We start from the raw sequence: 12,860 nt of genomic DNA on the forward strand, positions 1-12,860 counted from the left end.
CAATTTATTATTAAACAAAACATATTCATATTTTAAACTTCTAGATCTAGTCTTAAATATAAAATTAATAATAAAAATATTGATGTAGTGTTATCATGATTCATAAGCCTTTTTGCCTACATGAAATATATTCAGGGATGAAAGGGTAAAGAAAGATGCCGCGAGTGAGGTGTCTCGTTTAGGTAGAGATGAGCGCCACCTCTCATCTCTTATTTTGCTGTGGGTTCGCATTCGTCCATAGTTTTCCTTTTCCAGAAGCCCAACCAGAAGTAACTCTAATTTCTCTTTTCTCTTTCAAACTATTCACTCTTTTCTTACAAACCAAGTTTAAGACTTTTTATTACACTTCTCCATTTTCCTTTTTTCCTTTATGGACTTTGAATTTAGCTTTCGCTTTGCGATTTTGAAAACTATATTTAAAGGGTTAAATTGAATCATGTTATAAAACAATTAAAAAACTGCTTCATTTCATTGCCATTTAATAAAAATTTCAGTCATTTTGTTCATTATTTATAGAGCATTTTATACATTTAAATAAGTACAAATTAAATTAAAAATTAATATCATGCTTAAAATTAAATTATTTTAATATTTCCAATTTGTGATTAATTAATTAAAATAATAATAATAATAAAAGCATAAAATGTTAATTTAATATATTTTTATTCAATTAAAAAATTAAATTTATAGAGAGACAGAAATGTCATGTCAGGCTATTAATTCCATTGCACTCCATTTTGTATTCTTTTTATTAATTTGTATAAAAGTAAAGGAAAAAAAAATGGTTTAGATATAAATTTGTATATATGCGTTATATTTTCATTTCACTTGACAGAGCTTGGATAATTTGTTTTGAAGGTGACAAACAACAGCACACCACACAGCGGCGCATTTGTAAGATTCTTTCTCTTTTGTGAATTCAGATTCCTTTCTCCTTTGCTTCGATTTGGTTTTCTTGGATTTTGAGATTCATCGATCCTAATACTATTATTCTATCAGAGTCTTGTTCTTGTTCTTCTTCTAGTTGTTTCCAATGGAAAAGCTGGAACACCTCAAATCTGCCGTCGCTGCTCTTTCTGAAGTCAGGTTTGCTCCTTTTCTTTCGTTATTCACTAAGTATTGTGGCGATTACTGAATTAACAGAGAGTAATAGTAAACAAATCTGTGGTTTCTGATTTGTGTCTCAGTGAAAATGAGAAAAACGGATTCATCAACCTCGTCTCCCGCTATCTCAGGTATTATTATTTCAAATCAGTTCTCTTCCATTTGTTTTCCGTTAGATTCAGATCCTGATGCTGAAGATTAATTTCATTTGATTGAAGTGGAGAAGCTCAGCACATAGAGTGGACTAAGATCCAGACTCCAACTGATGAAGTGGTTGTTCCTTATGACACCTTGTCTCCCTCTCCTGATGGTAATGATCTTAACCTTATACTTTATCCGGTCAAAAGCAAGTATCTTTTGGATTTGATTGATCTCTCACTATATCTAATTGCAGATCCTGCTGAAACCAAGAAGCTCTTGGACAAACTTGTTGTCTTAAAGCTTAATGGAGGTCTCGGAACCACTATGGGATGTACTGGTCCCAAGTATGCTTCTCAATCCTTCACTTTTACTCTATTATATAGTTTTTCATTCTGCACAAATTCATCTAACTGATTTTTCCTCTCTTTCCCCCCCCCCCAAAAAAAAACACAGATCCGTCATTGAAGTTCGCAATGGCTTGACTTTTCTTGACCTAATTGTTATTCAGATCGAGGTCATAAGCTGTTGATTTCCTTTCCTCTCCTTTCTTTTTTTTTCCTTTTTGTTTTTGTATGATCAGATCAAGCTAACATTTTTTTTATCGGTATTTTGCTCAGAATCTTAATTCTAAATACGGATGTAATGTTCCGTTGGTTCTGATGAACTCATTCAACACCCATGATGACACATTGAAGGTTCCCGCTTTTATGTTACATGTTTGGTTACTGATTTATTTTTGCCTTTGTTAAACATTGAATTTAACTTCATATAACTCTTCTTCATTGCAGATTGTCGACAAGTACTCAAATTCAAACATTGAGATTCATACTTTTAATCAGGTTGGTGATTTCAATTTTCAGCTTCTTCTGCAGATTCAATTGAGACTCTAAGACTTGAGAGATATATCCTTTACTTGTATTATCTTTTCTCTGATTTCTCCTCGTATTGGATTTGCATAGAGCCAATATCCTCGTCTGGTTGTTGAAGATTTTGCTCCGTTACCAAGCAAAGGCCAGCATGGCAAGGATGGATGGTAAAACTTCTTCCTTATTTACTTCTTTTCACTTTAGTAGTCAATTAGTCATTCTGTTGCAATGAAAGTGCCAGCTTGGCATGGGTAAACTGTAACTTGTAGCTAAAGATGAATCGGAAGTTAAATGACCTGAAGTTCTTTACTTTTATCTGTTGGTTTCATTTTATATGTCTTCAGTATCAGCTCTGAATCACCATAGAAAGTTGTTATTACTTTTGAACTTTGTAGCTTAACTGAAATTTGTAATTCTTTGAAGCTTTGAAGTGGTTCCCCAAGGGATGGATGTATCATAAAGGTTTGTTTAGTTTTAATTCAAGAAAGTACGATAATACATGTGGCCATAATATTTAGAGTTTCAGAGATTTTAAGGCATTCTAATCTGAGCCATAAGACTTTCTAAAAGTGAGCTATAAGATTATAAGAATTTTATGCCAATGATGTATGTTACTCTTATAGTATAAGTTATTCAGAGGACGGTTGAAGAGGTTCAGCATTTTTTATATGAAGTTTAAGATTTTTGTTCAATGATGAATTGTTTCCTTCTATGTTAACATTTTCACCTGATTCTTTATGGATGTAGTGGTTGTTGAAGTCATAGGACTGGTTCATCTAAAATTATACCTATAGCTTCTATAATGTTCTATCTTTGCATTCACTTGTATAGTTTCATTTGACAAGATCTGTATGTTCCTACTGTTTTAGTTATCTACATTTCATGCAGTGGTTGTGTTTGAGAAGCATTCATGGAGATTTTGATGATATTTTTGAATTGCTTATTTGGTGGTAATACTTTTACCGAAACAAACTTTTCTGGCTGAAGGTACCCTCCTGGTCATGGTGATGTGTTCCCATCTCTAATGAACAGTGGCAAGCTTGATGCTTTCTTATCACAGGTTGTAGCTGCGATCTGGTGTGGTTTTTTTAATATTAAAAAAAAAAACATTTGATTTATAAAGGTTCTTTGTTTTTTAGTAATTTATTTGTGTTTCATCATTCATTACAGGGCAAGGAGTATGTCTTCGTTGCAAATTCAGACAATTTGGGTGCTATTGTTGACTTGAGTATCCTCAGTCTGGTTTTCAGTGAACTCTGCTTTCTAGTTGTTAGTTACACATACAAGTTTTTTTCTGCCAGTTTTAGTCCTTGACAGGTTGCTCTAGAAATCTTAAACCATTTGGTCCAAAACAAGAATGAATATTGTATGGAGGTACAAATCGATCTCTAAGCTATGTTATATGGATTTCCTAGCTATGTGGTTTTGCTATATTACTTCTATTTATGTAGGTTACACCCAAAACCCTAGCTGATGTCAAGGGTGGTACTCTTATTTCTTATGAAGGAAAAGTTCAGGTATGAAATGATCTCTTGTTTGATTTTAGAATTTATATATTTCAATCCTCCCTTTTTTTTTTCTCTAAACAGAAGTGTATCCGAGGTTCTAAAGATATGCTCCCTCTCATTCTTATAAGCACCTTAGGTTTTGGAGTATAATTATTGTTTCACATGTTTTTCAATGATGACTTGGTAAACCAACCAAACGCGTATCTGATATCTTTCTAAAACTTCTTTTATGAGATTTTCAAGTTGTATGAGTTCTACTCTAATCTCCTTATGATTATTGAATAAAACTTGGAATGATTTCTGCAACAAAGAGGCTTATTGCAGTTATCAGACTTGATTAACACCCTTCCATTTTCTTCTGTGATTCAGCTCCTTGAAATTGCTCAAGTCCCTGATGAACATGTAAGTAATCTATTTCTCTATCTTTGTTTTTCTATTCGTTCTTCTACCTTGATTTTTCTACGAGGACATGAGGTTCACTGCTTGAAACTGCCAAGGCTAAACAACTAAACAACTGTAAATGCCATACATTGAAAAACTAATGAAGATAACATGCGGAAGCTTTATGGTTGAGGCTGACATGATTCTCTCTTTGTAACAGGTCAATGAGTTCAAGTCTATAGAAAAGTTTAAAATTTTCAATACAAACAATTTGTAAGTCATATTGCCTTAACATGTTAGAACTGTCTATTTGGCTTAGTTCTAACAGTCAATGTTACAGGTGGGTCAACCTGAATGCTATCAAGAGGCTTGTGGAAGCTGATGCACTCAAGATGGAGATCATTCCAAACCCAAAGGTTTGTATCTCTTTCTTACTATGTCGTCTCTGGTGGATTTCTGATTTCTAAACTATAAAATTGGCTGCAGGAGGTCAATGGAATCAAGGTTCTTCAACTGGAAACTGCAGCTGGTGCAGCAATTAGGGTATAAAATTGTACCAATTATGGTTATGATGTATTAAAATGTAAAAAGATCTGTCTAACCATGTGTTTTCCTTATGTGATTAAGTTCTTTGATCATGCTATTGGTATAAACGTACCTCGATCGCGATTCCTTCCAGTGAAGGCAACTTCAGATTTGCTTCTTGTTCAGGTCCTTTTCTTCTTCCCCTGACATCACAATCAATCTTGAATGATAATATGTAGTTTCCTCAACCCATCTCTCGTATTTCGTTTGCAGTCTGACCTTTACACCTTAGTTGATGGATTTGTTATCCGGAATAAAGATAGAGCGAATCCTACAAACCCATCCATAGAATTGGGCCCTGAATTCAAGAAGGTCAGTGCTTGTGACGTCAATCTTGCAATATAAATTTCCATAAAAGACCTTTATGTATATTAAAATCTCTTAACAGGTTGGTAACTTCTTAAGTCGATTCAAGTCAATCCCGAGCATCATTGAGCTTGATAGCCTTAAGGTGACTGGTGATGTTTGGTTTGGTGCTGGCATTGTGCTCAAGGTATCTTTCTTTTTCGGTTTTAAGCTGCAGCTGTTATTTAGCAAGTTGTATTTTTAAACTGTTGAAGAAACATGGAGAAGCAGAGCAGGTGGGTTTATGTTCTAAAATATGATTTTTCAGGGGAAAGTGAGTATCGCTGCAAAACCCGGGGTGAAGTTGGAGATTCCCGATGGAGCTGTAATTGAGAACAAGGTAAAAACTTTCGCATGCATGCACTAATGCAACCTAATTTCCTTATTACAAATTGTTAAAATCAGAAAATTAGGAAAATTTATATTTACAAAAAAGCCAAGGATGAATTCCAAAACATTTAATAAAATAATTGTTTTTGTTAAAAATCCAGTTTTATTGGTTCTCGGTTCTCTGTTTTTTAGGGTTCTGGCTGGTTTTTTAAAAATATGTCGCCATTGGGTGGACGCGGACAATGTGGTGTGGTCTAGTTTTGAGTTGTAATCCAATTTTTTGGTTTTGTGAACTAATCAGTAATCTTATTGGGTGCATAGGAAATTAATGGCCCCGAAGACATCTGAGAGAGGCCCGTCTGACAGCCGAAGTTTCCCTGATTTTGGTGTGTTGCAGTAGATAACGAACGCATCTTTTATATAGATAGGAAGTAAAATAAAATAAAATAAAAATACTTGGAACAGAAGTAGTATTTGCGTTTCATATCACATATATATGTTGTATGTCTTGCGGGAGTTTCCCTTGAATTACTATTTTTCGAGGTATGATGAAAAACAGTGTTCTGAATGTTGTATCTACTTTTTACACCAAACAACTTAGCCCCTTTTACCAAGCATCTTCAGTTACGACATTTTAAAACATACAAATTATTTAGTATTTTAATTTTGGAAAATGATAATTATTTGATACAATGGTAGAGATTTTTATTATTAAGTATTTTAATTTTGATAAAAGATAATTATTTGATACAATAATTGTAGAGTTAAAAAATCCCATTTTAACTCTTGTGAGGAGTTAAAAAACTCTTTAAAAAATTTTAGGTTTTGCCGACCATCGCCCGAGGAATGTATAGGCATTTACCGGAATAAACAATGTTACAAAGGCATTTTATTTGTCTAGTGTTCCTTGTTTTTAATTATGTCTGTCAGAAAAATCTGGGATTAAAAACACTGTAACTGAGAAAACATGGATCCTCTCTATTATTAGCAAATGTGACCATACAACAAAATTTATTTATTCGGACGATAACTTTATAAAATCATGATTATCAGATGAAGATGATACGATAACTATAAAATTATTACTAAGAAATACCCGGTGGCGGCGGATCCTAGAACTAACTTTTAGGGTGTACTTTTAGGGGTTTATAAAATGTAAATTTTAGGAGTTTAATAAGATTTAAAAAAACCAATTAAATTTTATAACATTTTATGAGATCATTGATAATTTCTAAAAATTTTAAGGGAGTTTACTTAAAATTTTCAAAAATAAAAATAAAATAAAATAAAAGGAATTTAATTAAAATTTTTTAAAAATTTTAAGAGAAAAATTAGAAGTATCTCAAATTTTGGGAGAGTCAAAGCCCTCATCGGCCATCATAAAGATATGCCTCAGAGGTATCTGAACTTGGCAATATGTACTTACTTGGTACTTAAAACTTTTTTTTTAAATTTTAATTGTTTGCTATCTAAATTTGAAAACCGTAAATTAATTTGGTAATTATTTCAGGTAAATAGTAACATCGTTAAAATATATTGATGTAGCATTGATGGCAATAGCATGATAACACATGAAAACTTTACATTTTGACATGTAGAAAAATAAATATATATATATATAATTTATAAAAAAATGTTTTTTGCACGGAGTGAATCTACACAATTGGTTGTCAAGTTACATTTAAATTTGGACAACCATTTGTCTAAGTTTATTCTAAACACACTTTTTAAATATTTGTAAATATTTTTAATTTTTTCACATTTTATATTATTATTATTTTGAAATTTAAAATATATAAAATTTAAAAAGTATAAGTTTTAATTAGGTAGTTAAAAAGTACAAAATTAACTCACGGTTTTCAAATTTAGATACCAATTAGATTAAAAAATTAAGCATAAAAAATAAAATTATCCAAATTCAAGTATACCCCTAATTTAAACAAGAGAAACGGAATTTTGAGTTTTTTTCTTTTCACAAATTGGAGGAAGTTAGAAAATAAAAAGCATAACAAAGTTTTAAGACAATTTCTTTTACCCTATTTTTATTTTATAAAAGGTTTTAGCTGTAAAATTCATAATTATTAATGATTTGTTCTTTCTTTTTACTGGTTAAAATTATTTCACTTTCTTTTCTTTTAGGAAAACAAGGTAATTGAATCATAAAATATTTTCAACATTCAAGATAATATTTAACCATTTATTACTCAGCTTTCCTCTAATTTATTTTCCTTTCTTTTCTTATCCTCAACTATTTTTAATCAAGTTTTAAAATATATAAAAAGTTGCTGCTGAATACTTTTTAAATTTAAGATTATAATTACACAAGGTAGGTATATACCATGCAACCAAATTACATTTTATTTGTTACATTAATAAAACATTATAATAGAAATATTGTTGTACATGTAATACAACATCAAATTAACTTTCAATGAGGCGAGGCAGTTAATTACATTTACCATGCCCATGCCCATGCCCATGCCCATGCCCATATCCATTTTCTTTTGTTTTTAAATATTTTCTATGTCGGTTTTCATCCATTTGTTGCATCATGCATATCGTAGGGGTGCAGATATGGTGTACGACGGAAATTTAACCAAAATCCAAATCCTTAAATATAATGTTACATTAAAAATCGAAACCCTTCAAAACATAAAAATGAGATGAATCAAGTGAGAGAGTGCTCGTCTCTGTATCTCATAAAATGGTGATTAAATTCATCTATTGACAACCGCCATCCTCACCTCATCCACGCCACCTCCACTGATGCTTTTTATTATTGTTTTTCCTGCAAACCCGCAAAACCACCCCCTTCCATTTTCGACCTGCAACAGATAATAACGCAAACATTACCATCAATGTCTAAAGAAACATCAGGCCACAAACACAAACGCAAAGGTTAAATTTCCCAGCAGATCCTTGTACAATAAAGCTTAAGTACAAACTTGTCCCTCCAACATGAAAAAAATTTGAGCAATTTAGTCCTTTTAAATTACCGTCAGTTAAAATTTTACAACTTTGCTCCCAAGTCTATATTACAAGGACCCGGCACCAAAGCAAACATCAAGAAGCACAAAACATGCTATTAAAAAAATTTCTCATATTTATCCAAGTTAAAACATCTATTGCAAAATGTGCAACTTGCTAATAAAACGTTTTTCACTTAACAATTACGCAAATAAGTTAATTTCATATGTTTATCTTCCCAATAAATTGGTCTATACAAGGTGGAGGGGGCAAAACAAGCACAAAGAACTTTGATGGTTAGGAGTAGTTACCATGTTCAAATTTATGCTTAAGAAAGTCTTGCTTTTAGATCTGCTGCAACAGCATCAATGAACTCCTCAGTATTCAGGTACTTGTCCCTAGCAAGCCTGCAGCATCCATGTCAATGTTATAACCAAGTTCATTATAACATATATGTACATGTATGCAAAGTATAAAAACGAATTATATGAGTACGCACTGACATGCACAAACATTTCTTATGAAGGATCATTTGCAAGTTAACAGACCATAAAAATCACTGGCGGTTAAATTGCATAAAACATGCTTGACAAATACTTACTTAGAGCCGTGAATGATTAGTGCAAGATCTTTGGTCATCTTTCCAGATTCCACAGTTCCAATACAAGCTGCCTCTAGTTTCTCAGTGAAATCCAAGAGTTTAGGATTGTCATCCAATTTTGCCCTGCAAACAACATAATAGTTCTAGTAAAACATTTAAATAATTTTTTTAGCCGCCCATGTGAAAAAGAAAGATGCCATCAGTACTACCTGTGTGCAAGCCCACGCGTCCAAGCAAAGATAGATGCTATGCTGTTCGTGCTGGTCTCACCACCCTTTTGGTGAACTCTGAAATGCCTTGTAACAGTACCATGAGCAGCTTCTGCTTCTATTGTCTTCCCATCTGGGCAAACCTGAAACACAAACAAATTCATCATGTAGGGTAAGTGGCATGTAAGATGGTGCTCAGGATAGGATTGAATTTACATCATCCCATGTTTAGTATTCATCTTCAACGCAGGAGGAAGATAAGAAGACTATTTATCACCAGCAGAGAAGATAATAAAATTAAATAAACTGTTGACATGAGATATACCAGCACAGATGTCATCAATCCAAGAGATCCAAAACCTACAAAAAGCAATTCAGGTCTAGTTAGAAAAGCAATATAGCTACCATGCCGCAAGAATAATGTGAAATTTTATCAATTTGAGGTTGAAAGGGGAACATTTTTTTTCCCTTTTACTAGTTTGTGACACAAACCTTGGGCTAAGAAATCACTCTGGACATCACCATCATAGTTCTTGCATGCCCAAACATAACCACCTTCACTCTTTAGAGCATATGCCACCATATCATCAATGAGACGGTGTTCATACCTTAAATTAAATAATCTGAATCAATATTTGACATAAATATAAAGAAAATTAATTTAAGTCAATCAAAGTGAAAAAGATCCTCACCATATCCCAGCAGCCTCATATTTTGATTTCCAGTTAGCCTCATAAACCTCTTGAAAGATATCCTTAAATCTTCATTAAATAAACAAACATAGCTATAGGAGTCAAAAACAGAATAACGAAGAGCTTGCAGTAATAAAAGTTTTACTTATTAAGCAAGCCACATACCTTCCATCATACTTCTTAAGAATAGTATTCTTCGTACTAAGATAAAGAGGCCACTTCTTCTGATAAGCAGTGTTCATGGAAGCCTCAGCAAAAGCACGAATAGACTTCATCCCCAAGCCAAAAATAAAGAAAAAGAAATCAGACACCACTAGAACAAAAAAGAAAGGCAACAAGACCATCAACAGAATTATAGATTCAGACCTCATCTGTGTTATACATGGCCAGTGAAACTCCTCCTTCACCAGTGAAGTTGAAAACTTCATATTCAGTCTTCTCACCCTGTCCCTCTGGAACTGCAAACAATAGCAATCGATGCTAATTATCCAAAAATCAAGCGCCAGGTACTACCAAATACCATTAAAAACAAACAATTGAATATCAGAAATCATCAAGGCAAAGAAAAGATTTTACCAAAAACAAGTTTAAGTTTCCCAGCTCCTTTAATGACAGCATCAGTTGCTCGGTACTGATCACCGAAGGCATGCCTTCCAATGCATATAGGCTTTGTCCAACCTGATGACACAAGAAATCAACATAGCTTAATATAAATGTAACTAACTAAATAAAAATATACATCTACAACATCATGATAAAGCTAAATACCTGGGACAAGTCGAGGGACATTTTTGCAAATAATTGGTTCTCTAAAGACAGTGCCTGAAAGATTACACCAGTCAAAATAACTGATATTGAAACATCACAAAATAATAGGAAAATTCTAGAAAGATATGAATGTATTAATGCTAACCGTTCAAAATATTCCTAATAGTCCCATTAGGACTCTTCCACATCTGCTTCAAGTCAAACTCCTTAACACGAGCTTCATCTGGCAATCACCAACACCATATTGTAAGAACTTGCCGGATTTCAAGCTTCCAAGCATATTACCGTTCCAGTAAGAATCCAAATTTCAATAATTCAACAAGTTAATGCATGCTTCTTTCCAGGAAGAACTGCAGCGAAGGTTCAGCCATGTATACCTGGAGTAATAGTAGCACACTTGATGGCAACATTGTACCTAAAATAAGAACCAGAAACACTTGAGGTCAGCTGAACACAACACAGATAACAAAGTGGAAGTACATACACCCAATTAAGTTTAGCATGTATTTCAATAGCAGTTATGATAATGTTGTCGGGGGAAAAAACAGCACAAAAAGATACGCCTATTAGTACCAAAGCAAGAGCAAGAAGCAGATTCTTAACTGCTTTGTTACTGTCGGATACTCTAATCAATCAAAAAATGGTTCACGATTAACAGGAAAAATGCAAAGAATAAGATCAGCAATAACATGTAAATTTCTATCATGGTAAATGAAGAAATAAGCAGGAAAGAATATGGCCAGAAGGGCGTGCCACTAGGAAGGAAGCAGATGGAAGAATTAGCAACAACAGCATTGACTAAATATTGCGACAAAGAGATTCATCCCTCGGGAATTTAGAAAGAAACAACTTAAACATACTTAAGAGTAGCTTCTGCACTTTCAATTGTAACTTTGTCATCGGTAGCATCACGATGTGGAAGACCAAGGTCAAAGTACTTTATGTCCAACTCCACAAAGGGAAGAATGAGCTACAGAAGAAAAAATATATATTACAATCACAAAAATATATTATAATTTTTGTATTTTTTTTACAAAAAATATATATACGTCATCATATAAATCAACGAATCACCTTATCCTTAATTGATTTCCAAATAACTCTGGTCATTTCATCTCCTGAGCCACAGAAATGAAAAACCACATATGATCAGGAAGACAACATGATGTACAAGACTGTATTATACCAGTTCAATAGAAGCAACACAAAGAAATCGCAAGGTTTAATATACAACAATGTTCCACGATATATATATGCTTTTGCGTCTGTACACGTCTGTTCGTATGTACTTGCACCCCACATGTTCGATCAAATGTCAAGAAACTATTGTTTTCCATATAGTTAAGTTTTCATTATGAGCAATGCAGTGGAGTAATATAGCATGCTTTTAGATAATCCTTTCTATGAAATATATTAATATAAATGAAAGATCTGCTGATTCCAGTCCAGTCAACTTGACGTAAAACTCATTAAAAAACGCCATATGAATATGATAATCAACATGGTCAAATTAACAGATGAAGAACGAAGTGCTTAACATATGAGGCAGGCGTAACAGAGTGATAAAGGATGTCGTTGGCTTTCAGTTTATAAGATCTGCGTCCAGATTCGTTTTAACACCAGTTTTTAATTCTTTTTTTTTTTTGTTTATCGATACTGCTGATTATACGGCGACCGGAATCAAAAAGTAACAACAGTTAGTAGCAAAGAAGAAAGCCAGATCTGAGTGAGAACAACATCTAATGTACAGAACTGAAGAAAATAAGATCTGAATCTGAATCTGAATCTGAATCTCAAAGAAAAGAAAAAGGAGATACCGTCCATCTCAACGATGGGATTGGCGACCTTGATCTTCTCAAAACCCATTGCTATTCCCACCGATTTGAGTTTTTTGTTTCGGATCAGAGATTTAGATGAAAAATGAAAAATGAGCAGCCACTGCGGATGCCGTGTCTTACAAAGTTGAGTATAAGTAGAAGAAGAGTAGATGTGTATCGGTGACTTTAAGACGGCACCTCACCTAACACAAACCACCTTTTTATTTTTTTTTATTTTTTATTATATCTAGACTTTAATAACGGATTTTTATTTGGAAAAAACTTATATCTATCCCTTTTTATAATATATAAATTAAATAAAAATATATAATATTTATAATATATAACTTTTATAAGAAAAGTAGTATAAATTGTTCAATAATTTTCATAATACTTCTTATAAATAATATATTTTATCATAATTTAAAAAATTTATAACATTTTTTATGAATAAGTATATTATTGTTATAATATATAACATGAACACATAAATAAGTTATATTTATATTTTATGGAAAAAATTATAAATAAATATATTATAACACT

At 32.6% G+C, this 12,860-nt stretch overlaps 2 protein-coding genes across 3 annotated transcripts; one reads left to right on the forward strand and one right to left on the reverse strand.

The window, feature by feature from the left end:
* The first annotated feature begins 731 nt into the window (after positions 1-731).
* On the forward strand, positions 732-5,828 carry LOC105803644 (UTP--glucose-1-phosphate uridylyltransferase). 2 transcript variants are annotated; one of them, XM_052624217.1, is made up of 22 exons: positions 732-894; positions 1,000-1,086; positions 1,188-1,235; positions 1,323-1,414; positions 1,499-1,589; positions 1,699-1,759; positions 1,863-1,940; positions 2,034-2,084; positions 2,205-2,278; positions 3,099-3,171; positions 3,282-3,339; positions 3,439-3,485; positions 3,563-3,628; positions 3,989-4,021; positions 4,221-4,273; positions 4,341-4,416; positions 4,487-4,543; positions 4,628-4,711; positions 4,799-4,897; positions 4,974-5,078; positions 5,199-5,270; positions 5,453-5,574. In XM_052624217.1, exons 2-22 carry the CDS (start codon positions 1,034-1,036, stop codon positions 5,516-5,518), a joined length of 1,437 nt encoding a protein of 478 aa, XP_052480177.1. In that variant the 5' UTR covers positions 732-894; positions 1,000-1,033; the 3' UTR covers positions 5,519-5,574. The 2 variants fall into 2 exon arrangements, with proteins under 2 accessions (XP_052480177.1, XP_012491400.1); XM_012635946.2 differs by lacking the exon at positions 5,453-5,574 and adding an exon at positions 5,582-5,828 and having other exon boundaries at positions 733-894.
* Positions 5,829-7,851: 2,023 nt separating this feature from the next.
* On the reverse strand, positions 7,852-12,483 carry LOC105803643 (isocitrate dehydrogenase [NADP]). The gene is made up of 16 exons (XM_012635945.2): positions 12,315-12,483; positions 11,572-11,615; positions 11,358-11,467; positions 10,875-10,912; positions 10,643-10,720; positions 10,498-10,551; positions 10,306-10,407; positions 10,096-10,187; positions 9,895-9,998; positions 9,730-9,798; positions 9,530-9,645; positions 9,363-9,397; positions 9,038-9,180; positions 8,829-8,951; positions 8,539-8,634; positions 7,852-8,085 (listed from the first exon to the last, which is right to left on the reverse strand). Exons 1-15 carry the CDS (start codon positions 12,361-12,363, stop codon positions 8,556-8,558), a joined length of 1,236 nt encoding a protein of 411 aa, XP_012491399.1. The 5' UTR covers positions 12,364-12,483; the 3' UTR covers positions 7,852-8,085; positions 8,539-8,555.
* Between the last annotated feature and the right edge of the window lie 377 nt (positions 12,484-12,860).

This window comes from Gossypium raimondii, chromosome 11 (genome assembly GCF_025698545.1).
Source record: "Gossypium raimondii isolate GPD5lz chromosome 11, ASM2569854v1, whole genome shotgun sequence".
Taxonomy (NCBI): Eukaryota; Viridiplantae; Streptophyta; class Magnoliopsida; order Malvales; family Malvaceae; genus Gossypium; species Gossypium raimondii.

Bases quoted from the DNA above. Each gene is read 5' to 3' on its own strand.
- LOC105803644 (XM_052624217.1), top strand. From the start codon at position 1,034: ATGGAAAAGCTGGAACACCTCAAATCTGCCGTCGCTGCTCTTTCTGAA. The intron at 1,941-2,033 runs GTTCCCGCTTTT...TCTTCATTGCAG, and splicing joins CCCATGATGACACATTGAAG to ATTGTCGACAAGTACTCAAA. The intron at 5,079-5,198 runs GTATCTTTCTTT...ATGATTTTTCAG, and splicing joins GTGCTGGCATTGTGCTCAAG to GGGAAAGTGAGTATCGCTGC.
- LOC105803643 (XM_012635945.2), bottom strand. From the start codon at position 12,363: ATGGGTTTTGAGAAGATCAAGGTCGCCAATCCCATCGTTGAGATGGAC. The intron at 10,408-10,497 runs GTATTTAGCTTT...TTGTGTCATCAG, and splicing joins TGTCCCTCGACTTGTCCCAG to GTTGGACAAAGCCTATATGC. The intron at 9,646-9,729 runs GTGAGGATCTTT...ATTTAATTTAAG, and splicing joins TATGAGGCTGCTGGGATATG to GTATGAACACCGTCTCATTG.